Below are 27,804 nucleotides of genomic sequence, written 5' to 3'. Positions count from 1 at the left end.
CATGCAGGAAGGGCATGTTGTGGATTTGGTAATCCAAAGCATGGTCTGAAATCCACACATGTACATGTGAATGGCGTTTTGGAAGCCACTTCCACATGTATTGTACTGTAAATAGCGCCCCTTTTTATGTAAGTAAATCTTAAAGGGATTCTCTAGGACTTTCTTTTACTATTGATGACCTATCCTCAGGATAGGTCATCAATAGCTGATTGGTGGGGGTTCACCCCTTGGGATCCGCACTAATATGCTGTCAGTAGGGACAGCACTGTAAGCTGATAGCAATGTCAACATTGCAGTGACCCTGTTTGATACTGCAGGCACAGCTCCCATTGCATTCAATGATGAACTATTGCATTACTATTGTTGACCTATCCAGATAGGCCATCAACAGTAAAAGTCCTGGAGAACCCCTTTAATTATTCTATAATGTATTTCAAGTCCTTACCACTTTTAGGATCTCTGCTTGTTTTATTGATTACATTCAGACCTTGAAACCCACCCTAAGAAAGTCCCATGAGCACAAAGGCATTGTGCCAAGGCCACAATCTCTGTAAATATGCCCCATTAGAGCATATGAATGTTGTAGAGTAGGATCCCCTATTTGGGACCCCCCTCTAAGAGTCCGAAATAAAAGCAACTCTAGGACTTCGTAGTCTTTGAGCCATCCTTGTCTTACAAGGATGGCTATGTATTTGGCCGGAAGGCTGCCATCCCAAAGAGATTGTAAGGTGCTGTCCAGGTGTGATACCAGCTGGAGGCTTCTGAAGGCCCCAGGGTTTGCTATTTATTTTGTTCCTTTAAGATGGGCCTGTGGCCTGTCCTACTAGAATGCCTGCAGATATACCATGTATTGCAATACTGAAGAATTGCAAATTATGGTATAAGCAATCAAACAATCGCAGGTTCAAGTACACTATGGAGACTAAAAAAAGGTAACAATAAGTGAAAAATAGTTTTTTAATCATTGTAAAAAATGAAGGCTATGAAAAGTTTTAACCGGCCCATCCCATTTTTCCCATTAAAAAAACCAAAAAATTTGGTATCACCATGTGCATAAAAGTCTGATCTACCGAAATAACTCATTATCTATCTCGCATGGTGAACATCGTCAGGAAAAAAAAAATACTGTCCTAGGCTTCCAAGAGCGGCAGTAGGTCGGAGCTCATTTTGAGCCTATGTCTGGTCCTGTTTTTCTGCTCTGTCATAGGACCTAAGCAATTACGGTATTTTTGTAGGACAATCCACTGGAATGATGTATGTTTTCTTTTGTCCTCTAGATATCATATGGGCTCACTACGATCCTGTTGGCTTCTTGTCTGTGTCCCATGGAGTTTGTCAACCGCTGTTTGAAGAACTTCTTCTCCTTCTCCAACCTTTGTCGCTTTTGCCGTTTGACTTGGACCTTCTGTTTGAGCATCACTTAGTCCAGATGAGTCGAGAACAGCAACAGAAAAAGGAGATGCTCCGCGTGAAGCAAGACCTCATGCAATCTGTTCACTCCACCATACAACTTATGAGAAGCCGTGATGAGGAAGAGCAGACCAGCCAGGAGAAGAAAAGCCTTGAAAAGACATCTTTAGGGGAGTCGACCAGTAATGAGAGGCCGACTGGTGAAGGTGCCACCGCCATGGAACTTGATGAAGAGCACAAGAAAGAGAGTACAATGGAGGTGAAGCGGGACAAGCAAGCTGGGTGGTGGTACCAATTAATGCAGAGTTCCCAGGTCTATATTGAGAATTCAACTGATATAACCAGGTTTACACGCCAAGAGAAGAGAAGGCCTGGAAATGGTGGGACACCAAAAAAAGTGCCACCACTCAGAGAGGGTGTTGTAGATGGAGCAGAGGCTTGTCCTTGTGTAGAAGGGACAGCGGAAGACAAACCTTGTAAGAAAGAGATGGGAGATGACACACAAAAGGATAATCGCAAGTCGTGGATGGGTAGTCCCCCTGAGTCTGTGCTCAATGAACTTAAACAGGGGAAGGAAAAAGAGAATGGGGACTCACAAAAGACCACTCAGCCTAGTAGTCAAAAGCAAGATGCAGCTAAAGAGAATGTGCAGAGCAGCCCAGCCAGGAAATGGGGACACTTGTTTGGGTCAAGAAGGACTGTGAGTGAAGGAAAGCAGACCAACAGGTAAGACTCATGTACTGGAGACTACAGAAATTATTCCTTTAGTTATGAAACATGTTACATTATTGTACAAAGTTAACAATTTAGCTTTTGGATGACATTTCAGCAGCCACAGACTATGGTAGGTGGTAAGTAGACTGTGTCCCACTAGTTTTATCATACTTCAACTTATAGCGTCACAGTATAGTACTTTGAGCTGGAAATCAGAAGACCATAACACATATCTGTGGAAGCTCCAGAAAGCTGAAATATCCCATCATTCCCTGCTTGCTCAATATCTGCAAAGAACATGCTCTGGTAATTTGCATTCTTGAAAACGTTTTCTTTACACCAAGCACTGCGTAGCTATCTGAGGAAAACAGAGGACTGCTATGGATTCGTTAAACATCAGTATCGGACTCCACCAGCAGAATAGTGAGTGCAGCTCTGGAGTATAATACAGGATGTATCTCAGGATCAGTACAGGATAAGTAATGTATGTACACAGTGACTCGACCAGCAGAATAGTGAGTGCAGCTCTGGAGTATAATACAGGATGTAACTCAGGATCAGTACAGGATAAGTAAAGTACGTACACAGTGACTCGACCAGCAGAATAGTGAGTGCAGCTCTGGAGTATAATACAGGATGTAACTCAGGATCAGTACAGGATAAGTAATGTATGTACACAGTGACTCCACCAGCAGAATAGTGAGTGCATCTCTGGAGTAAGGTGTGGTTTGTTGGAGCTCCTCAGAGAACCAGGGTGTGGCTGCAGTCCCAGCTGGAAGCCTGTTTTGGATCCCAGGATCAGTGCACTCATCTGGGCTTCTTGTTCTATGGAGTCACGCAATTCCCCCCCCCCGGCTTCGGTCGGAGGGGGGGAATGCTGAGAAGGCAGCGACAACACCATCAGCGGCGCTGGCGGCATACGTGGTTTCAGCAGCAACAACCAGGAAAGCCGGAGCAGCTAGTAAAGCTGCGAAGAGAGAGGGTCCGGGTCGCAGGCGCAGTGACATGGCCCAGCAGGTTGGTGCAGCTGCATCTGACAGCGCCGGAAGCGAAATGATGACCCGCAGTCAAACTCGCAGCCAAACGCTCAGCAAAGAAGGTAAGCCGCAGTGGAGTGATCGCAGGAAAGGGGAGTCGGTGGTAGAGCTGGCCTCCCGTCTGGCCACCAGCATGGCGGACTATGAGCGTGCGGGGAGAGAAATCCTCCTGCAGAAGGAGAAGCTGTGGTCGGCCAGGTCGCTAAAGGACCAGACCGCCGCTAAATGCAAGAAAGATGTAATAAGCAAAACTATACAGGACTGTAAAGATTGCATACAGAGCTGCAAGGAAGAGAGGGACAGGATTCTAGAGCAAAGTGGTCCCTTTAGGGAAAAGTTACTTAACGGTGATAGATTTTCCAAAATGGCGTCAGGACACAGTGGTCACAAGAAGGCTGATCACTCCAGCGATGGAGACAGCGGTGGTGACTGTACTGACGATGATGCCTTTGAGGATAGCCTGAGGGAGCAGCCTGTCTGCTCAGGAGAGCAGACCCAGAGTGGCACTACAACCACCAGCAGCCTCCGGCCGGAGCAGGTTGCGCTGCCTCTAACCTCCGGGGATTCAGATCCAGAGGAAGATAAAAGCGATGGGGGCGCTTTAATAATGCAGCAGATAAGGCTGTTGGAATCCCCCCCCAATATGAGCAGCCTTAAGTTTGGTGATGATTTACCAGAAGAGGATGTGAAAATCAAGACAAAAAAAGGGAAAAAAAAGAATTTGGTGCAGGAGAAATTTGTGTATGTGACGGGGGGCGCTGGTTTGGCTGCAAAGTCGGATCAGGGCACCCCCACCCTGAGAACCCCGCTTTCTGACTCTGCAGTGGGTTTTGAACATGGGAACAGGGATAAAGGAGTTAAACTGGCCGGGTCCTCTGTCCCTGTTTCAGTTAGTGCAGTGACAGAAACAGCCAGCAGGGCGGCCAGCACAGGACAAGGCAAGGTGGCAAAAGAATTTGGCAGTGGCGGAACTGCCAGCACCAGTAAGGCCAGTGATGCGGAGGGTGCTGCGGGGTCGGGATCGGGGGTCCCCCGTGCGACAGGTCGGTCTGCAGGGGTCCCTCAGTCTAGGTCCCAGTCTAGGTCCCAGGCACCCAGTGATGTGGAGGCTGCTGGCAAAAGTAAGGAAAAAAGCAAAAGTAAAAATACTAAAAGTGCTGGAATGCAGAGTGCTGACCATGGGGGGGGTCATTACGGTGGTTGCAGCTGCGCAAGATGGGGCAGCAGTGCCACCCCCAAGGTCTACCAAGGCCCAAAATAAAAAAGCTGCTTCCAACCCAAAGTCTGGTCCAGAGGGTCTTGGTATGAAAGGTCTTGGTATGAAAGGTGTGGATATGTCTGGTGCGGCCCGTGTGTCTGATGCTCCGACGCACTCGGAGGCACGGGCTGCAGCTACTGTTCCCGGCACAGGGGCACCTACTGTAAATATAGGCACAGGTTCTAGGGATGGTCAGGGCACATCACAGGTTCCAGTCGCCCCTCTGGTGGCGACCACAGCTGGTAGGAGTTATGCCAGTGTCGCCGCTGGAGGGGAGGGGTCCTCCTTGTCTCCAGGCTCTAGAGAGGGCGTATTGCAACAGCGCCTCCTGGGGGCTCTACGGAAGGGGGAGAGTTCAATCACAGTTGGAGGAAGAGAGGTGAACCTATCTCTTTGGACAGAGAGACACGGCTTAGGAGCCTTCCGAGAGCAAAGGGGGGAGACCGTATGGTCCCTACCAACACCCGGGCAGGACGCAGGTCGTAGGAATGTGGTCCGTCTTCGTTGGAGGGGCAATGATACATGCCCCCCGAGGGCGAGAGTAGTGGAGCTTCTACTGAAGATGGGCTTCAGGGCGGTTGACATCTTTGCCCTGATCCATCCCTTCGGCACGTCTGAGTTTGACATCAGCTTCGTTCGTCCAGAGGGGCTAGAACTCTTCTGGGGGAATTACGAGCTGATGAAAAGCGAGCCCGGCTGGCGAGACTTTGCCGTCCAGGTGGTGTCTCGCCAGAACGAAGTCAAGAAGGTGACCGTTTTGACTCGTAACGAGTCGCTTTCTTGTTTTGATATTATGACGTGGCTCGGTCGATACGGAGAGGTGACAGACATGCCCAGAAAGAACCGGGATGAGCACGGCATCTGGTCCGGGGCCTGGACATTCATGGTCAAGCTGAAGCGTTCAGGAAACTCAGTGGCACACATACCTTCTACAGCCTTCCTCGGCAGGGATCGTATCTTGGCCTTTTACCAGGGGCAGCCGAAGCTCTGCCACAGGTGCGGCGACCCCTCTCACTTGAGCGCCGCTTGTAAGACCTTGAAGTGCGCTCTGTGTGGGGGTGTGGGTCATCTAGCCGCCTCCTGTGCAGAGATTAGGTGTAACCTGTGTGGTGACCTTGGTCACCCATTCAGTCGCTGTCCATGCTCCTTTGCCAATGCGGTCTCAGCACCTACGGATGGGGGCCACGGTGCGGCCTCTGGGGGTGAGGGGACTAGCAGAGGTGGAGGAGCTCAGGAGCCAGGGAAGAACCGGCAAAAGACGCCTGCTGAGCAGAGGCGTCAGGACAAGCGCAGACGGAGCAGGGAGCTGACAGGAGCGCCCACAGCAGGTGGATCAATGGTGGCCCCTGTTCCTGAAGCAAATCTCGCGGCTGAGGCTTTGAGGGACAGCGAAGTGGATGAAGAGGACAGGAGGATCCAGAGGGAGGAGGGAAAGACCAACTCTTCAGATTCCTCCCACTATGAGAGTGTGGATGAGGAAGGAAAGAGGTGGTTAGAGAAACGGCGTAAGCTAGGTGCCACTAGGAGAAAGCGAAGGGGGGATTCAAGATCTTCTCCCACCCCTGGCCAAGTACTGGAAGGAGAAGCCTGCTCGCCTCCAGTTGGACTCTCCAATAGGTACCGGGCCCTTCAAGACATCTCTTCCTCCTCTGAGGGGGAAGCGAAGGGCAAGGTGCCTGGGGCAAAGAAAGGGTCAACAGGGGGCACTGAGTCTCCACGTCGTGGAGGCCTAGTTCCTTCCGGGGAGGGGGCTACTCTGGAGCCTGGAAACAAGGACGATGGGGTCGGGGGATCCCCTGCTATGGACACATCTGTGTCCAAAAAAAGAAGCAAGGGGCTTTCCTCCGACCCCGAAGAAGCGGGTGTGAGGAAGAAAGCCATCTAATTTAATCACTCATGATGGCGGCACCCACTCCGCTGACTCTGGCATCAATTAACGTTGCCAGCATTAAGTCAGATATGGCTAGATTTGCGGCCTTTGATTTTCTCGGCCGCGTTGAAGCCGACATTTTATTTTTGCAGGAGACCAGGCTGTCTGATTTGGCAGCCATACATAAGGCAACAAGGGAGTGGAGGTCAGGCCCTTCCTACTGGTCTCTTGCGGCCGAGCCGTATAGCGGAGTGGCGGTCCTTTTTACCGCAGCGGTCGAATGGCGACGAGTAATTGAATTAGAAATGGGAAGGTGCCTGATCTTAGATGTCCTCATGAAGGGACAAGAATTGAGACTTGTAGACATCTATGGTCCCCAGTCAAAAAAGGACAGGAAGAGTCTCTTTATGAGGATCAAGCCCTACCTTTTTACCAGCCGCCAAGTTGTCTTTGGAGGTGACTTTAATACAGTCACAAGAGCCCGCGATAGGGGAGGCTCTGGAGACAGGCGGTTGACTTTTGATGGCGTCGCACTTAATAGTGTAGCTAGCGAGGCTCGCCTGGTGGATGTCCACATCTGGCACACCCCAGGCCACGAGGGGTTCACCTATTATAGAGGTCAGAGCAGGTCTAGAATAGACAGGTTTTATTTGAAGGAGGAAGCCATCTCTTCACCAGTGTCCGTTGTTGAGGTGGAATTCTCCGACCACTGTCTGATTTTGTTTTCTCTGAATGTTGCAGAGACCCCCCGGATGGGTAGAGGTTTGTGGAGACTGAATTCATCACTCCTGGAGGAAGCAGAGATAAGACAGTCCTTTGAGGATTTTCTGCAGAGCCAGGTACCATTACTGGATCTCTGTAGCAGTAAGTCAGAGTGGTGGGAGATGTTCAAGAGGAGGGCGGCGAGGTTCTTCCGTGAGCTCTCCAACCTCAGATGCCTGGACAGGTACCGCCTGTACAATGGCCTGAGGAGGAAACTCGAACATCTCGTTTCGACTGGAGGTAGCCGCGAGGAGATCTCCAGAGTGAAATCTTTACTCAAGACGTGCCAGTATGACAGACACGCATCCTTGGTTTTTGAGAGGGATTTCGGGAAGTACCGCTCGCCCGACCCTTACAGAAACTGTAGGATGTCAGTGAATAGTAAAGTGGTCACTGGACTGATTGACAGTACGGGGTCCCTGAATCGATTCAGATCAGGGATTCTGGAGGTCGTCAGATCCTACTACTCGCAACTCTTGGGAAAGAGGGATCTAGATTCAGAAGTGATGTCGGCTTTCCTGGCTGAAGCTGTCCCTGGGCCAGGGGTAGACACCTCTCTTGGCGTTTTGACAGAAGAGATCAGAGAAGAGGAAGTTAGACTGGCGATTGATGGGCTCCGGCCCAAAAAGTCGCCAGGTCCGGATGGATTAACATCTGAGTATTATAAGACCTTCAAGGACCTCTTGAGTCCCCTCTTGACGGAGGTATTAAATGAGTGTCTTTCCTCGGGCACTCTGCCAAAGTCAATGAGGAGGTCGGCCTTGATCATTCTGTCAAAAGGTAAAGACTCGAGCCGTATTGAGAACTGGCGTCCCATAGCGCTTCTCAATACGGACAGGAAGGTTCTGGCAAAAGTGCTGTTTAATCGGCTGGTCAAGTTTGCACCCCGGCTCCTCTCGGGGGCGCAGCATTGCTCTGTTCCAGGCCGTAGCACCTTTAGCGCTGTTCTCGGTGTCCGGGAGGCAGTGGAGCAGGGTAGGGCTGGTCACTGGGAGGTGTACCTGCTGTCCTTGGATCAGGCCAAAGCGTTTGATCGGGTTAATCACGAGTACCTCTGGTCCGTCCTTCTGAGATACGGCCTGCCAGTGGGGTTTGTTGATTGGCTGCGAACTTTGTATGCAGGGGCTGAGACTTTCCCGCTGGTGAACGGTTGGCCCGGCCGCCCTTTTGAGGTGGGGTCCGGCGTCCGTCAGGGCTGTCCTCTAAGTCCCCTGTTGTATGCGTTTGCGATAGATCCCTTCCTTAGGAGGGTTGATTGTGGACCTATAGCAGGGGTCGGGATGGACCGGGCGGTGCCGGAGGCTACCCTGAGGGCAGTGGCATACGCCGATGATGTCACGCTCTTCGTGTCCTCGAGAGAGAGAGAGGAGGCGGAGTTTGTGGTGTCGGAGGTGGACCGCTACTCGGAAGCTTCCGGGTCTATGGTCAACTGGGATAAGTGTGAAAGTCTCTGGTTAGGAAGGGGGGATCCTACGTTTGATCTCCCGGACACCCTTCCGGTGCCCCAAACTTCAGCAAAAGTACTTGGCATCAAATTCGGCCAGGGGGATTACCCCATGCAAAATTGGGTGGACAGGCTGGATGGTGCAACTCACAAGGTAAATCAGTGGAAGGGTTGGTCTTTGACCCTTCGGGAAAGAATTAGCCTGATCAAAACATACCTGCTCCCGTTATTCATCTACCTGGGCAGCGTATGCATTTTGCCAGAACCTCTCTGGACTCGGGTCTACAACCTGTTCTTCCTAATGTTGTGGGGGAACAGGTTGAACCTGATCAGGAGAGATGTTACATACCGCACGAGGAGACTAGGGGGGTTGTCTATGGTCAACCCCGTGGTGTTTCTTGTAAACACTTTTTTTAAGATCAACATAGGCAACCTCTGGCAAGAGAGGGCTCCTCCGTGGGTCTACTCCTGCAGGGGATGGTTTCGGCCCTTCTTCCAGGAATGGGAGACAGGAGGGCGAGTGAAGGACCTTCGCACGCAGCACGGACATCTCCCGGCTTACGCTACCTTGGTTCTGAAGGTGATACGCCGGTGGGGTCTGGGGATGTGGGAGATCAGGACTCTGACGAGGAGGCTCCTCGACGAAAGAGTCCTGTTGACCCATTTCCAGAAGCCCCTGGCGCTCAAGGACTGCCCAAGTCGGGACCTGGAGGGAGGGTTACGTTTACTGAATTCAACCCGGGTCCCCTTGAAGTTTTGGGACTTGGCTTGGCGCTGCTTTCACGGGAGACTGTATGTAAGGGGTAACTTGAAGAGCAGGCCTCTGATTGACAGGGGTTGCCCCCGTCAGGAGTGCAGCGACGTGCTGGAAAGCATGGAGCATTTCCTGCTTCAGTGCCCCTTTAATACAGAGGTATACCAACGGGTAGGGGTCTCCATAGGCTGGCCTCAGCTGGCACACCTCTCCTATGCGGAGTGGGCTTATGGAGCGTTCAGAGGCCTTGGTGGCAGGGACCGCTGCACTTTATTTCTAGTTAGCCTAGTGGTCAGGTTCCACATCTGGAGTGCACGGTGTTTAATCTCGACGGAGCTGAAAGTCCTCCCCGTGGATACGGTATATAGGAACATCCTGGGTGACCTGGTGAAGGTACGTTCTGTGGAGTATGAGAGGCTGGGCACATCTAAAGCTTCTATCCTATGGAGAGGGCTTGTATTTCGTTAGGGACAGTTTGTTTTTCTTAATTTTCTAGGGGCAGAGTAGGGAGAGAGGAGGGACAGGATAGGGAGAGAGGAGGGATAGGGCAGGGACAGTTTTCCATGAAGGGTCAGACTGAGGGGCAGACTAAGGACAGTCTAGGGTAAATTAGGGAAAGAATAGGGAGAAAATGCAAGGGATAGTACATTAAGATATCTGTGCCCGGCTTATCACCTCCAATCCCGGTGGCGGGCTGTGAGTGCACCATAAAGCTTTTTGTTTTGATTTGGGCAAAATGGAGTGAAGTAGGGCTGCAGGTGAGCCGACCTTAGGCTTTCGGGTTATGTTAATGTATATCGTGTATGTCATGTATATTGGTTAATGTATGTTTTATATGTATATATTCACGTTCTGGGTGGTAGTTAGGTTGGGTGGGGGGTTGGGGGGAGTGGTTTCACGCCTTGAGCCGTAGCCTGGCACGTCCCGAACATTGAACTCTGGGCACGGACTGGTGGAGCGGGCATGGCCCCCAGGCTGCGGCAGGCAGAGTGTTGTACAGTTTATATATATTAAAAAAAAAAAAACCCTGGTGTGGCTTGGCACGTCCTGAACTTTAGAACTCTGGGCACGGACTGATGGAGCAGGCATGGCCCCCGAGCTGCACTGGGGACCCAAAAAAAAAAAAAAAAAATTTTTGAAAAACTATTTCTTTAGTTATTTTTGTATGCCGGTTGGCTTGGTCTTTATTTTCATATTTAGTTAATTATTGGTATATATATATATGTTATGTTTACGTTATTGCCTAATTTTGTTTATGATGGGGTTTCAGTGCGGTACGGCTGGACCTGGAGTTTTAGTTTTAGTTTTCTCTTCTGGATAGCTGGATGCTCTTCTTTTAGGTATATTGTGTTTTGCTTTGAGTGTGTGTGCGAGTGTGCGGCAGGGGGGAGGGGAGTCCAGACATGGGGTTTCTTTTGTTTGTGGACCATGGACTCTGGGTGAAGGGCCTTATCTCTGTATACGGTTGTATTATTATTATTTACTATTGTTACAGTTTGCTTTTATTGTTATGTTTCATACTTTTATAATAAAAGATCTACAGGATATAACTCAGGATCAGTACAGGATAAGTAATGTATGTACACAGTGAATCCACCAGCAGAATAGTGAGTGCAGCTCTGGAGTATAATACAGGATGTAACTCAGGATCAGTACAGGATAAGTAATGTATGTACACAGTGACTCCACCAGCAGAATAGTGAGTGCAGCTCTGGAGTATAATACAGGATGTAACTCAGGATCAGTACAGGATAAGTAATGTATGTACACAGTAACTCCACCAGCAGAATAGTGAGTGCAGCTCTGGAGTATAATACAGGATGTAACTCAGGATCAGTACAGGATAAGTAATGTATGTACACAGTGACTCCACCAGCAGAATAGTGAGTGCAGCTCTGGAGTATAATACAGGATGTAACTCAGGATCAGTACAGGATAAGTAATGTATGTACACAGTGACTCCACCAGCAGAATAGTGAGTGCAGTATTATACAGGATGCTATTCAGGATCAGTAGAAGATAAGTAATCTAATGTATTTACTAATGTATTTAAGCTCTGTTCATATTCTATGATGCAGTGCCAGATCATTTGTATGATGGATACCAGCAGTGCCCAATGAATCCCTTTGACTTATAATGGGGTCTGTCATTTTTGACAGGAAAAATAGTGCAGATGCAGATAAGAAAGGAGCCTCAGCCAATAATTTATATAGATTCGCTAGATTAGAAAAGGCTACTTTCACATTGCCCAAATCAAAAACGAATCCTCCAGCACTCCAATTGTATATATGTGTAAAACGTAACCTTTATTCGGAATCCATTAAAAGCATCTTATAGAGAACAGAAGATAAAACCCTAAGGAATGCTTCTACGCATTTAAAGCCCCTGTCACCAGGCTCTTACTTGTGGCTCCTGAGATGTTGTTCCACAGTTAAAAGCAGCAACTACCCTGACACATGTGAGAAATAAATTCATTTCAAACAATATCAAGCAATCAAAAATCAGACTATATCATGAATACCAAACTATACATAGTGCATAATGAATACCTGCATACAGAGATGAATAGATGTACATCATGTCCGCCCTGTGATTAAGACCTCTGCGGTGGCGGCTGTCAAAGAGCATTATCCAGAAAGCCTCTCCGCTGTGGAGCTTGTGCTCTTAGTCGCCATCCCTATAGGAAAAGAATTGGAGAACATCTTCAAGACCTGGTACACATGGTAACTACAGGGTGTCTGCGGTATCATAGCATTTGGGTAACCGAGCTTCTCTTCAGATACAAGGCTTAGAAAGGGTTAGCAGACCATATAGGGGTGTCAGCTGGACATAACAGAGAGGCTTTCTGGATAATGCTCCTTGACAACCGTCACCCCAAAGGTCTTAATCACAGGACGGACTTGATGTACATTTATTGATCTGTGTATTCAGGTCTTTATTACGCACTATATAATTGTTTGGTATTCATGGTACAACTCAGAAACCACATCGTGAGTAAGAGCCTGGAGAGAGGGGCTTCAAACATGTAAAAGCGTTCCTTAAATTGGATTCCAAATAATAGTCAAGTTTTATTACTGTATATATATATTTTACGTTTTTACGTTCGCCCACTGGTGACGGAAAAATGTGTGCACAAATCTAACGTTTGTGTGTGCGTTTAGATGGCCCTGGCCCGGCGCATATACCCCGAGGCTGCAATGCTGTTGGGCGGAGGGAGACAGTTTAGCAAGGGCCAGAGAGGAGCAGGGAAGGGGGTGGGAGTTTAGCTGTCATGCTGCTAAACTACCTCCCACCTTCCTTCTCCGGCAGCTGTCATAGGCTCCCATAGGAGTCTATGCAGCCGCCGGCCGCAAAAAAGTGCCCGGCCGAAATGCACTATCTTGGCTGACGGGGCGCTTTTACACTGTGCACTGATGCATTGTAAACTGATACATCAGAGGGGCAGTGTATATCAGCCGGGTGTGAAAACCCGTCCGGTATACGCCCGTGTGAATCCAGCTTTAGTAGCATATGTTACCTATTGGCCTCCATTGTAAAAAAACAACGTATAATGCACGGCATATGTTCATTTACTGGATGCCTCTGCATGGATCTGCACAGTTGATCATTTTGCAATTCAAAGTAACTGGTGGTAACCACAAGTCGAAGAGAATAGGGAGAGGTGGACACATATTTGCTCCATTTATGTCTATGGGACTTTTGAAAACAGTCAAGCGAATATCATAGATGTCATTGACTGTTACCCCTTAGATTTTTTTACAGCATATATAGTTAACAGCAGCATATATGGATTAGGTAAAGGTCATAGATGCATCTATGGATTAGAGTCCCGGAAATAGTCCCATTTTTTTAGGACCTGTGAATATTTGACACTAATACAGTAGGATACTTTTAGTACACTTTTGTATGAAGATTTGTCTTTCATTTTCCTTCTACTGCTTAAATGTTTGATGACCCTTGATGTCATCGGTTCTGTCTGTGCCGCAGGCTGCCCTCAGGCTGGTTGAGCCTCGATAAATCCGTGTTCCAGATGGTGGCGCAGACGGTGAGCGCAGGAATCTGGGGAGAGGCGTCCTCTGAGAAGGAAAGCATGGCAGCAGAAAGAGGAGCCGCATCCTTGTCTCCATCTTCCCAGAGCCCTCCGTAAGTTCTCCAGCAGTTTACTTGAATAACCATGAACTATATCATACAGGGTGAGTTAAGAGTCAGTGGTGTGACTGCAGAGTTGTACATCGTCTTTCCTTCACACAGGGCAAAGTAACCTTGTAATACTCTAGCCAAGGCAAAGTGGCTTGGTGTCACCCTTCCTGGCTCCCAGAACAAAGCCAGACCACCCACTATATTTATGCATGGAACCCATTAATTTAGAGATATTTGGTAACTGTATAGTTAAACTTAAGTGACCTATTTTACCTTTCCATGCTTTACCATTTCAAGATATCTGCTTGCTGTCAGTGAATAGAAACATACTTGTTTTTATCCGAAGGCTAAAGATTCATCTTGATTTAATGCTTCTTACATCTGATGGTTTGTTGTAATGTATTAAAGGGGTGTTTCCATCTTGGTCAAACATGGTCAGGGTGGGAACACCGGTCTGCACAAAGTGGCCAGGTGGTTTGGATTATGGGAAAAGCTGATTGGGCTTAGTTACACTATTTCTGTAATTGTCATAAAAGTCCAAGCAAGTTATGCAAACACCGCTTGCATTCATGTATTCGTACCAACTATTACTATTTATTGATCTTATGATATCGGTTATACGAGAAGGAGTGGAGTTGGTTCTCTAATGTTAAGCAATATTAATTCTTTTTGCATTGAGGATATGAAGGAGAACAATGCGTACAGTACTAGGGCGTTGGTCTATATCAATGTCTAATAAGGCCAGAGCAGGGCTTGGAAGAATTTGAATTCCACAGATGTCTGAGATTAACTGTTAGAGCTGACGCTAAGCATTTGAGATATAGGGACAATCCCATCACATATGTAATAAATCACTATCTAATGGGCCACACCTCCAGCAAGACTTAGAAAGACGAGAAGATGTTTTATTCAAAGTACTTGGGGTAAGATACCAGCTATAAAGTATTTTACGGGAATTTTCAAGTTGATTCATGCATCTGCAAATAGAAGAAACAGAAGTATATGCGGAGCACCACTGGTTGTCTGAGATTAAGATTTCTAGACCAGCTCTCCATTTCCTTTTCAGATAAGAGATCTATTAGGATGAGTTCAGAATTTGGTAACCACTTGAGAGCCCTTTATTAGTGCCTTAACACGAAGACAGCCAGGCTGTCGTGTTTAGAGGGAATGTTAATCCTCGAAGGGGAAGGAAAGGGTTTCAGTAGATGTCAAACGTGAAGATATTTATAAAAATCTGTTTTGGGGATATGGATCCTTGGAAGTCAAATCAGTGAATTTGAGATATGCCCTGGGCTTTTAGAGGTTTTCAGTTGTGACTTCTAGAACCTCTCTGTCTGATTTGTGTAGAAGAAAATAATTCATTTTTTTTCTTTTTAGACAATACATTCAAAAGGTGTCGAAGGGAGAGAGATTTTAAAATCAGAAAATAAATGTGCCAATAAATGTTTTGTGGAGCATGATCCCAATAAAGAGTTTTCAATAGGAATAGAGATGAGCGAGCGTACTCGCTAAGGCAAACTACTCGAGTGAGTAGTGCCTTATGCGAGTACCTGCCCGCTCGTCTCTAAAGATTCGGGTGCCGGCGGGGGAGAGCGGTGAGTTGCGGGAGTGAGCAGGGAGGAGTGGGGGGGGGAGAGAGTGAGAGAGAGATCTCCCCCCCCCGTTCCTTCCCGCTCTCCCCCGCCGCGCCCCGCCCCCCCCCGCCGACACCTGAATCTTTAGACACGAGCGGGCAGGTACTCGCATAAGGCACTACTCGCTCGAGTAGTTTGCCTTAGCGAGTGCGCTCGCTCATCTCTAAATAGGAACCCAGTATTTTGAAAAATCCTTCAACCATAGGAATTTAAGTTGATCTAAAATAGTATCCCTATAATACTTGATAATCGAAAGCGAACTGACCCCCACACCCATTTTTTGGATGAACATATGAAATATCACATTTAACTCTGGGTTTATTTTTTTCCCCAAACAAAAGCTTGTAACAAAGATTGAATATTTTTAAGGAAGGATATTGGTAGCAAAATAGGAATATTCTAAAAAAATATAACACTTTGGGAAGAATAATCATCTTCACTGCTGAGATTCTACCCAGCCATGAGATACCATAGGTTCTCAAGAGTTTGAAATCACTTTTAATAGATGGAATTATGGGTTTAAAGTTAGCCTCAAATAATTTAGAGTAAAGGGATGTCAATAAGATTCCAAGATAAGGAATTGAACATTTTTAGATCTGCATTGATAACCAAATTGAGAATTTGTGATTTAGGTGAATTGATTATGTAATAGGATATCTCAGAGAATCTATTAATTATAACATTAACAGCTGGTAATGAAATGATTAGGTCAGACAGAGTTACAGTAACATCATCAGCTAGTAAAGCAATTTTATGCTTTTTATTCCCTAATTGAAACTAACTAATAAACTGAGAAGATCTTGTTTGTTCTGCAAAAGGATTCCATAACTAAGGTGAAAATCAGCGGTGACATGGTACAACCTTGCCTGGTACCATTGCTGATTTTAGGAGGATTGAACAAAAAACCTGAGGAGTAAACCAAAGCATTAGAGTTATAATATAAAGACAGAGTTGTTGACAGAAATTTCGTCTACTATCCTAATTTAAGAAGAACCGTGTATAGATAGTGCTAGTATATTTTGTTGAAAGCCTTCTCCACATTTAATAAAAGTAGAGAAGACCACCAACTTCGTTTAGCCTCCTCATTTAAATTAATAAAACCTCTAGTTGAATCTGAGGACTGCCTATTCTTTATAAAACCAATGTGATCATTTTGAATTAATGGCAAACTTGGCAAAATACTGGCAAGCCTTGAGGCTAAAACCTTAGCGTAAATTTTTAAATCAGAGATCAATAATGAAAAGGGCCTAAAATTTGTAGGGATATGGTGGGGTTTACCTGACTTAGGAAATGGGACAATTAAGACATGTAGCATTACAGGGGAAAAAGAGCTTTTCTGAACTGCAAAATGATCATTTTAAGACAATATGGTGCAAGAAGGTTTGCAAACTTCTTACGATATTCATTTGAAAGACCTTCTGGTCCAGGGTCTTTATCGCATTCAAAATCTCTTTGATGGAGAAGTCTTTATTCAAAAATTCAATTTGGGGTTTAGATAAAGATGGTAGAGAAACCTCATTTAAGAAATTATCTATAATCTGAGTGATATCATTATGTTCCCTCAAGTTATATAAGAAATTATATTTGGCGAACTCCTCAGAAATGTTCATAACTTTATTACCCTGAGAGTCTAATAAGAAAGGAATCATAGACTTAGCTTCCTCAGTTCTAATTTTGTTTGCTAAAAGATTTGAAGCTTTGTTTCCTTGACAATAATGAGAGAGTTTAGCTTTGCGGAGGTGTAATTCATATTTATTTTGGAAAAAGCTATATAATTGGAAATGTGCCTTCTTATTCTCTGAAAGGACTTTATCCAAGAAATTCTTCTTGTTCAAGTCTTCAAGTCATTTAATATTTGCTAGATTAAAATCTATTTCTTTTAGCCTACGTTTTTTTCAAACAGTGGCCTCTTAGCACAGCCTTATGAGCTCACCAGATAGCTGATATGAGGGTATCATCTATTATAATTTAGTTTAAAACATTCCTCAATTACAGCTGGGGTTTCTTCCAAGAAATTCAGATTATTAAAAAGCGCATTATTGAGCCTCCAGAGAGATGACGGGATAAAGTTATATTTTTCTCAAATAGAGAAATTGGGGCATGGTCAGACTATGTAATAAGATCTATATGAGAAGAGTTAGCTCTCTGTAAAACCATCTATCAACTAGGAAAAAGTGGATTTGAAATATAATTTGTGCAAATTGAAAAGAAGGTGAAATCTCATTTGTTAGCATGTTGTATTATCCAGACATCATATACACTTTCTTTAAAGATCAAATCCTGAATATTATTATTTTTACCTTGAGGAAGCAGAATATTCTTATTAATAGAACAATTGAGAACTATATTAAAACCTCCACAAACAATTACTGCTCCTTGTTTAACATTTGTAAGTTATTCTAGCACATTTTTTGAAGAACTATATTGCTTCTGGGCATATAATGTAAGAATGGGATACGAGGATTTATTAATTAGACACACTAGAATAATTAATGTACCCTCATCATCGGAAATAACATTGAGACACTTAATTGCTAATGTTTACGTAACCCCCTAACTCTACAAGACATAAGTTTACGTCCTGGCAGGGTAGTAGTTAACGCAATAGAATGTAAACTTCCTTCCTGTCGATGGCGCGGGCTGTAACTGATAGTGGGCCTCCCGCTACAACAGTGGCTTGTGTTAGGTTATACATTAGGTTAGACACAATAATAAATTGGCAGTAGCACTTGAAAATACCTCAAATCTGTGAGGGGAGGTATACACTGGGTTGAATGATGCAGGCTCCAATGGATCTGAATCTGTGACCCATCCACACATGCAAAGTCCTTCATACGTATGGGCCGTGTCTGGGGTATTGAAAATATAATACTCACAATAGGAATTTCTCCATCCTTTATTGAGTAAACATAAGCTGACCATGTTTCAACTGCATCACGCAGCCTTTGTCTAGTCAGAGGCTGCGTGATGCAGTTGAAACATTGTCAGCTTAGTTTTACTCAATAAAGGATGGAGAAATTCCTATTGCTAGCATTATATTTTCAGTGCCCCGAATGCGGCCCATATGTATGAAGGTTATTCATTAGGAATGTAAAAAATATATATATATATTTCCAAAAACACTGAGGAACTTAAATACAAAATATATTGAAAAGTTGCAGAACTTCTCACTATATAGTAACTTTGTATATAATTCTAGTAATATTTCAGGACAAAGATACCATGTGTACTGGCCGTGCAATGTACTGCAGACATCACTGTGATCTTCATGCTGACTCATGATAAGCCTCGTCTGCCTCAGTTTACAGTTATTTTAGAGCAAGGATGAAATCTCATAGACAGCAACTGTGTGCAAAACACATCAGCCATCCAGAAATCACAGCGGACAGATGCGCATTTGTTTACATGTCCGTCATAATCAATCCTTATATCCATCTATCACAGAGAAGGCCGCTACCTGCCATCACTAGTCATTTCTTGTTTTCTATCCTACAGATTTGGCTTTTATTTCTTAAAATAATTTTTAACCCCCTAAGGAAGCAGACCATTTTTTTTTTCATTATCAGTTTTTCCTCCGGTCTTTTAAAAAAAAATCATAAATCCTGTATTTATCCATCAACGCAGCTGTCCAAGGGTTTGTTTTTTGCAGGATGAGTTGTATTTTTCAGTGGTACTATTTAGGCCATTAAGCACTAAGCACCGTAAATTTACGGCACTTGGTCCTGGGCTTTAATCACAGCCGATAGTAAAAATATGGCAGGAGGATGGGGGGAGGGTGGGATTAAAGTCCCTGCTTCTGCAATCAGGCAGAAGGAGGTCAGGCTGTCAGCTGTTAGACACAGCTTATAACCCGAAGGAGGAGGGAGAAGTGTTTTTTAACCCCTCTGCATTCTCCTTTCTCTAGTACGCAGCACTCAGTGAGTGCTATGTACTAAACAGTGAAAATGGAAGTGTTTCTTCCACTTTGCGAGTCGGTGATCACGTGACCGCTGGGATCCCCTGGCACAGTAGAGTTGCAGTGTCCTAGCAGGCCATGATCAGCTCTGCCAGTGACTATTTCCACTACAGGGGAATGTTTTCCCTGTAATTGGAGCTCTTATGGATGCCATATAGTGGAAAAGTGTGAAATAAAAAAAATGTAAAAAAAAAGACCATGTGAATGTCCCCCAGAGGTCTTGACATCATGAGGGACATGGATAGTAAAAAAAAAAATTACATAAATAAGTAAAACAAAATTACAGAATAAAACAAAAATATATGCATAAGAAAGAAAATAACCCAAAGCTGACGCCAACCAAAACCGTTGCCGTATGCGCCCTGTAATCCAAAACAATACATATCATATATCAAAACATCCAAAACAAAATGGGGAACCCATCACTATACTTTATTTTAGCATAAATATACTAATTTTAAAAAAACTATAAATGTTTAAAAAAAACCTTTTTTTAGCTTTTTGCTCCCAATAAAACTAAAAAAACTGAAAAAAGTAAGTGAAAAAAGATATTAAAAATAGCCCTATATGTGACAAGAAAAAAGACGCAGCAAAAATAATTTTGGTAACTGAAGGAGAAAAAATAGGGCAGTTAAACCACTACATGGGTAAAATCCCTAAAATGTGTCTGGTCCTTAAGGTACAAAACAGCCTGGTCCTTAAGGGGTTAATGTACCATATAATCAAAGCATTTAAAGGGTTAACAGCTGCTAAGAAAGACCCAGCGCCCACATTGTATGGAGCAGGATTGGCTCCTGATCTCCTTCCATGCAAACCCCAAATCTCCATGATGTAACTGTATGTAATGGAACGTTAAGGGGTTAAAGTGTACCCACACTTTCAGGTGACTTGTGTGTACATGAGGAATAATGCTATTCTTGACCATTATAGGACTTGTATCCTGCATTTATCACCAGCTTCCCCTCTACAGGTTCCATTTTTATTTCTCAATTCTCTCTGAGCTGATGGGTGGAGACTGCTGCTATGAAATCTTCTATATATGGCATAAGGAAAACACAGAAGATTCTGCTCTCTAATGTTTCCTAGCACACAAAGAGAAATAACATCAGCATAGAGGATATTAAACAGCAGTACTGAGAAGTGTAGATGTGATTTCAGTAACAGTAAACACTATAAGCTGCAGCCATTTCTGTGCAAGTCTGACTTTTTCTCTCTCACTCTGCTCGCTCCCCTCTCCTTTTTCATATGTCCAGCATAATTTATTTACCCCATTCATTTCCTGTAATCCACTTAAGTGTCTATGTTACTACGGTAGAGACAGATTTCACTTCACAACAGTGGACAGCAAATTAGAAGGGAGACCCCCCAGTGGCTACTTTGGTTGTGTAATTGGACATGCAGATATAGCAGAGCTGAATAAGTTGTTTTACATTTTGAGACTTTACCAGCAGTCCTATATAGAATTACAGATGATACATGGTGATAACTTATTGAGTACATATATTGTAATAGGCATTGGGTAATTTGAATCTCTTGTACCCCGATACAAAATTGGTTTCAGGGTATTGTCTCTCCTTGAGGAGACCACCTAGAAGGTGAGTGAGGAGACTTATAAGGCCATGCATGCTCCTTTGGGTAATATGCAAATAAGAAAGATGGAAGAATACCTCTGCAGCACCATCTATTGAATGGCAGCATTCCTTATTTGCATATTACCCAGAGGAGCTTGCATGCCCTTATAAGCCTCTTCACTCACCTTCTTGGTCCTCTCCTCAAGGAGGGACAATACCCCTCCCGAGCCTGTGCTACGGCACATGGCTGTCATGTGGGTGTTTGTTTATAGCTACAACTCTCACTAATACATTTTTTTCCTCCCTGTCCTGTAGACCAACCAATTCTTCATGCCACCACCCAGACCCCAGACAGAATGATATCAGCTTTGTATACGAAACGCATTTGGACCAGCTACGATGCAGCGTGCGAAACCGAAACCCCCTTATGCCCCTGAAGTTTGTTCCTCAGCCCGATCGAAGAGACTCACAACATTCATGAGACATATTGTGTACAAGACACTCGAAGATGGGGCTCATTCTGACAGCAGCACGTGGAACATGCCAAGATCTCTACACAATGGAGTTATTAATGGTGTCTCTATTGACCTCTGGGAGGAAACTGGAGCATTATGACTGGACAAGTGTGGTGGGATAGGTCACATTAATACAGTATTCTTTCTTCCTGCGCCCAAACCAACGTGCACGTGTGCTAGCCGTGATATTGACGTGAGCTGTGCATGCAGACATCTTAGAATATACTGTGACTTTCTCCGATGCTTACGTTTTGCCGAACTCATTACCGGCAACTAAACTTCTGCATTATTCCGCCATTTCTCTATAACTAGTACTTAAATATCAAAAGCTCTAGAATTTTTTTTCCGCTTAGGATAGGTTAAGTAAAACTAACACCAGAATACAAATCTTGCAGTGCCCGATCCCGAGAGCTTACACTCTACTTGGTTACTGGAAGCACATACCATTTGCTGCTTATGTTACATCAGCTTGCATCCTTGTGTTAATATAGAAAGCTGAGAGGAGAAGAAAGATGGTAAGAAAGACCCTCTCAAGAGGAGAATCCTGGAACCTTAAGATATTATTTCAAGGCTTAAATGAACCGGAAGTGTCTAGAACATTGGTTTATGATAAGATGGAAGGGTCATTGGAAATGCAGAAAGAAGGATGGTTGGCTTGGGATTGGATTTGGAGCTGGCTTGAGTAGAATGAGTGTGAAGGGTTGCAATAAGAATTTAAAGGATGCAATGAACTCCTATTTGGGGGCCCACCACAGTGGTGTAGCAATAGGCATTGAAGTCGTGGTAAATGCACCTAGGGTCCATGAAGCAATATGTCTAGTAGAGCGGTCCTTGGCCCCCCAATGCATGAGGGAATTGCAAATGTAGATATTGCAATTGATCCCTCTTGGTTAGATGGGGAAAGGGCGGAGATGCTACTGCATAAAGGAACGGTAGTACGTTAATCAGATAAAACAGAAGGCCATGGACACAACATGCTGATGACATCCTGATTTACTCACGTTGGAGCTTTCTCCATAAACAAATGTATATGTTATTATCCTACTGTTACTGCAGATTGTATAGGAGTGATTATATACCGTGGCACATACCCTCTGTGGAGGTCGAGGATGCCCAGGTATTGAATTGCCGCCTGGAGCCTATTGCTTCACCTCTGATGAGACCTTGTATGGGTAGGGCTGATTGGAATGCATATTTTGCCTAATAGACGACTAATTGCTGGTGATGAGGGTTCATCGAAGATTATAACAGCTTCTCCCCATGTATAGTTAGTGAATTTGCTGCCGAAGATCCTTTTTTACCATCGATGAGAACATTTCACCTAAAGACCAACAATCAATAGTGACGTTGTTAATATTTGTAATACTGGGGCCACTATATATATAGTATCGCTAGAGCAAGCTATTATATCCCTATACTAACGGACACTTGACTTATTAATGCACTTTGTTCATATCATTGACTTTTTTTTATCTTGGACCCCAAGAGCTTGCAATTCAGTCAGGGCATCTGATCGCCCCCATAGTATTATAGGAGTAGTTCAACCAGGCGCTCTCATTAATGTAGTTGCGCTTCCTGCTGTAATACTGCACCGGATTAGTATTTGTAATGGGTATTGAGTGTGAGAAGGATCATTGATCCAGTTGTTGTAGGGTATGTGGGTATTACTTGTATGTACGAAGCTGTATATATAGATAGGGCAGGCAGTGTGTGTGCCGGTTGCTTGCACTGTTAATACAATATTCTGGATGATTTGCGTTGCTGTGTATGGGACGCGGGAGGGGTGCATTCTTGCATATAACAGAGCAAAACTGGGCTGCCGATATCCTTGATGTATCCGTCATGTGTACAAATGAAAGGATCTGCAGTTTCGTTACCATAGGCCGGGATTAGCAGATGAGGGTATTGGACGCTCTTAGGGCTCATGTCCACGGGGAAAATAAGAATTAAAATCCGCTGCGGATTTTAACTCTTCTCCCGCGCGCGGATCCGCACCCCATAGGGATGCATTGACCACCCGCGGGTAGATAAATACCCGCGGATCGTCAATAAAAGTGATTTTAAAAAAAATGGAGCATGAAAAAATCTGGACCATGCTCCATTTTCATGCGGGTCTCCTGCGGGTACGGCTCCCGCGGGCTTCTATTGAGGCCTATGGAAGCCGTCCGGATCCGCGGGAGACCTAAAATAGGAATTTTAAAGCATTTACTCACCCGCAGCGGGCCGGGAAGGTCTTCTCTTCTCTTACGGCCGCATCTCCCTTGCTTCGCTCGGCGGATGTGCCCGGCGCATGCGCGTGGCACGTCGACGACGTGCCGGCGACGTGCCGCCGGCGTGACGAATTCATCCGCCGGCCGAAGAAAGAAGATCCGGCCGCGACGCAGAGAAGAAACGGAGCGGATGGGAGGTGAGTTTATTCTCATTTATTCTTATTTTCAGCGCTCATGTCCGCGGGGCAGGAGGGACCCGCTGCAGATTCTACATGTAGAATCCGTAGCGGGCCCGATTTTCCCCGTGGACATGAGGCCTTAGAGTGTCAAGTACTTCTAAGACTGTTGACCCTGTTAGTAATCTTAAGGTTGTTACCTGCTGCATTTTCATATTTCTGTTTAGCTGCCTGGAAAAATTCTGAATTTTGTATTATAATGTATAGCGCATGGTATCAATACATGAATGCTGAGGATTGGGAAGGCATAAAAAGAGGGGAAAACCATAAAAACAAAGCTAGGGCACTCCTATGGGGCTTGCAAGGCCCGATATTAACATTCACTCCTCCTTGTGCAGATTAGTGAAGCTGGTTCCTCACAGAAAGCCAACGAGGCTCTTGAGGAAGAGTGACTGCGCTTCCTTGGAGGCAGATGAAGGTGACAGAAGAAAGGGAACCCCCATTTCCTGTTTGCCAGTCAACAAATCCAACCTTTGATGCGCTACTGGGTCGTATTACAGGGCCTAAAGAAACCGAATTATGACCCAAAAATGCTCTGATCATGGGATATCTATAGAATGTCTTTGGTTGACTGTAGATAGCTATTGGACAGATGTGGGAATTGATTATGGTGGTTTGCACAGTAGAATGGTACTTTTGAAATAAGTTAATATACTAATATCATGTTCATTAATGGGAAGAGATTACTGGGAGAAAGTTTAAGATAATTTTGCCATCCGGATAATACTTGTACATCATTGAGAAGTTACATTGTAACTATTATGCTGTGTACTATACTATGTAATATACCAGATCTGGACACATTGTTGGTGCTGTTCGATATTGCCAGGAGAAATTCGTGTTAATTGTGAATCTGGACTTTGCAGAGATTTTGTCTATTGGTAGAATAAAAAAATCAGAGGACGGCCATACTTACTGGTATGCTGATACGCAATACAAGGGCAGGTCTATTAGACATCACATCCCTCAGCATGTAAATGGACAGATTACTATATGGAGGAGCAAGCAGAACATACTAATGAACAACCACCAGACAACTACCACATATTGGGGAGGTAGGTGCTTAGTATTAGGATGCCTGTCCACGTCCGGGAAGGAATATCGCTAGCGATATTCCGCCACTGGGGAAGAGGGGGGAGCACTAAAAGGTTTCCGCGATGAGCCCATCTAATAGATAGCCTCACCGCTGAGAATCGCGGCAAATCTCAGCATGACGCGATTTTAATCACATGATCATAGCAATTACGTGATTAAAATCATCACGTGATTGCTATGATTCTCCGCTTATGGACGTCGAGCTGCACTTTCCATAGTTCTCCTATGGAAAGTGTGTCATGTGAACTCCACGTGCGATTGATCACCGCGGATCTCGTAATGACGACTCGCCCATGGACAGCCAGCCTTATACTTACAAACAGATAAGATATATAAAGAGTGCCAGTCCCACTGATATGTTTGGTGCACCATGTAGGCCTACAACCTACTAATGAAACCATATAGGATTCAGCCTGACGGGGTGCCCTGCACCTCAAGGGTGAACCACACTGGCTCTGACACTATATTTGCCCTTGTATTTTGTATCAGTAAGTATGGTTGCCCTCTATAATTTTTGAATTAATATCCCTTTTTTTCTGTGAATTGAATGTCAGAATTGTCATATTCTGTACTTCTGACGATGGATAACATTACTTCTACATCAGATCCTGCCTGTTTGGTAAGTTGTGCACTTTTAAAAAATACTGATATTCTTCACCCTGACCATATCTAATATTAATTTTTCTTCATAAGACTAGAGGAAAATTCTATTTATTTGCATTATTGATGTAAAGTAGAATGATGAACTGCAGTTGTTTTGTTTATGATCCACTTTGACAGTGATGGGAGTCGCAACGGACAAACAATTTCGAACCTTGACAACTCCTATGGTTTGAACAAGCATTCTTAAAACCATTTATAAAATGAGTGTCAAATCTTCCTCTAATCTTAGGAAAAAATTGCAGCAGCCTTACAAACATTAGTCACAATTAAAAATCAAGATCACACAAAACCACTACTTTCTGCCTGGATGAGCCCCCGATACTTCATTTTGACCATTTGTATTGGTTCAAGGGCCTGAACTTAATATCCATAATAGCATATAGTGAACGTTTTAATGTATTATCTGTCTTCAAAAGCCATAATTCTTATTAATAATAATGCTATATGTTTCTTCATCTTGATCTTTCCTTTTTCTATACAATCACTATTTAGTGAGGGGCATGTAGAAAGTAGTGGTTCTATGCACACTGTATAACGAAAGCCATTAGCAGGGAATACTCCTACAACAGTACATATTATTAATTATGTATTTCCCCTACGAAATTACCATTTTTGGGTGAAAACCAAGAGCCAACATATGCATGCATTTACAGTAATAATGCAATGTCCAATCACAAGACTCAAGAAGGGAGATAAACTCATGCATTCTCTGCAGGCCTCTTGATAACTTGGTCTCAAATTTCTTTCCCAGTGTTATGCTGCACCTTTCTCTCTGGAGAGCCCGCGTTCTGCCAGGATAGGGTTAAGCTGCGAAATTACTGGCGTATGTACATCCGCTCATGCCGAAACTAACCCTCGTCTGTTACATCTGCGCCTGTCATCTTGGTGTCCTCTGCCATATATATGTATATTTATTGGTTTGTTTATTTATTACACATATTAATAAAAAAAGGTGCTGAATATAAATGTCAGCGTGATTATTATTATTGTAATAATTGAAGGCTATACTATCAGATTAACTGGGCACCAACTGGCTAGTCTGCTCATGTATGATGTGATGGAGCAAAAGAGAAATAATGTGAGTATACATTTACAAATGTATGGCAGGGGCGGGGATTCCTTAAGCAGGGGTGTGGATTTCTAAAGCAGGGGTGTATCCCAACACCAATATAGGCACGCTGCACTACTAAAACTCATTGAGGCTCAATTTACCTAAACCAAACTGCTTGCTATGCCCATATATATGGGGTGCGCACACCTCTGCCATGAGTCATGTCATGCCTTTTTCAACCAGAAGAATAGTTACATCCTAAAGGAAGGGGAATCAAACTTGAAAGTTTTTTATTTCTGCTTCTTTTTGGATCCATTCACAGTTGAGACTTAATGTTACTGTACTTGTAGGGACATCTTAAAAGTTTTGCTTAGTGTGGCTCTGTGTGCTGTGACCCCCACTGATCTATCGAACAAGCCAGCTGAATTGTTCATCCGAGCATTGTCGCTACTCACTAGCTGAAGTGAAAGTGGGGTGAATCTTCCCAGATTGTATTGTTACTTCCACAAATGTGGGTTTTTGTTTGTTTTAAATTGAGGTTGTTACTTTAAGAGAAGCCTAGGAACCTGAAGTGGTGGCCTTGGCAATGTGGATGGCACTGAATAGTTTATAAATAGGAAATGCTGCTAAAGTGAAGCAGTTATGATGCAGTGCTGCTGTCTATTGGGCAGTAGGAAGCTTCGCTGATTGAGAGCTACCTGTGGGCTGCCAATTTCTCTCTACGAGACAACAAGCTCATGGGACGTGTTGTGAGCAGAAAAATAATTTGCCGGTTGTCTTCGTTGCTGCTCAGGTGCCACCACCACAGGAGACCAAAACAGTTCTGACTGTATTTCATTATCTGGAAATAAAGACTGTGCTACTGCAAGTATGTGGTCTCCACCAGCTTCTTTTCTGGCCTACCACCTGAATACTGGACATGGATGCAACAGGGGGTTCTTCCAGAGGTTTCCCTTACTAGTAATGAGAACTCCAGCCCTAATAACTGAACCATTGTTGCCCCCACCAGTAAGATCTACTCTGAGTCTACCCCCAGCACCTATTTCCAGGGACTCTATTACAGAAGACGAGCTCAATAGAAAATCTTTGAGCCTGTCTTCAGCTAGTGAGAAGAGGCAGCGCTCATCCAAGCACTTCTGCTGCTTGGTTTTGAAGATCGGTGTGGTCTCAACACCCAGACACCCACTTCTCAAAACTTTTGACATGTCAAAAGTTTGTTGAAAGTACAGTTACATTGCATGAAAAATGGCATGAAAACACAAAGTGTTAACACACATGATATCTCAACCAGGGCCAGCTCTACTGGTAGTAGTAGAACATGGGCCATTGATGTAGAGGTAATTAGTGGGTCTCCTGACTACCTCATCCTTAACTTAGCAAATATGATGTATGATTACTGAGATTGGAGTGGTCTAGCATCTGGCCTGGTGCTGATGTTGGCCCTTTTTATAAACATGAAGTCTTAGATAAACATAAAAATGCAAT

At 44.5% G+C, this 27,804-nt stretch overlaps 1 protein-coding gene across 3 annotated transcripts in view; it reads left to right on the top strand.

The window, feature by feature from the left end:
• RUSC2 (RUN and SH3 domain containing 2) overlaps positions 1-27,699 on the top strand; it is a 74,653-nt gene extending 46,954 nt beyond the window's left edge. For 2 of the 3 annotated variants that reach the window (XM_066602666.1, XM_066602667.1), the window contains exons 10-12: positions 1,278-2,136; positions 13,237-13,392; positions 20,865-27,699. In XM_066602666.1, coding sequence (XP_066458763.1) covers positions 1,278-2,136; positions 13,237-13,392; positions 20,865-21,030 — 1,181 coding nt within the window. In that variant the 3' untranslated portion in view covers positions 21,031-27,699. The remainder of the gene's footprint in view (positions 1-1,277; positions 2,137-13,236; positions 13,393-20,864) is intronic. The other variant, XM_066602668.1, reaches the window with a different exon arrangement.
• The last annotated feature ends 105 nt before the right edge of the window (positions 27,700-27,804 follow it).

This window comes from Eleutherodactylus coqui, chromosome 5 (genome assembly GCF_035609145.1).
Source record: "Eleutherodactylus coqui strain aEleCoq1 chromosome 5, aEleCoq1.hap1, whole genome shotgun sequence".
Taxonomy (NCBI): Eukaryota; Metazoa; Chordata; class Amphibia; order Anura; family Eleutherodactylidae; genus Eleutherodactylus; species Eleutherodactylus coqui.
Note: the sequence above shows the minus strand (reverse complement) of the source record. Positions and strands in the feature narration are given on the sequence as shown.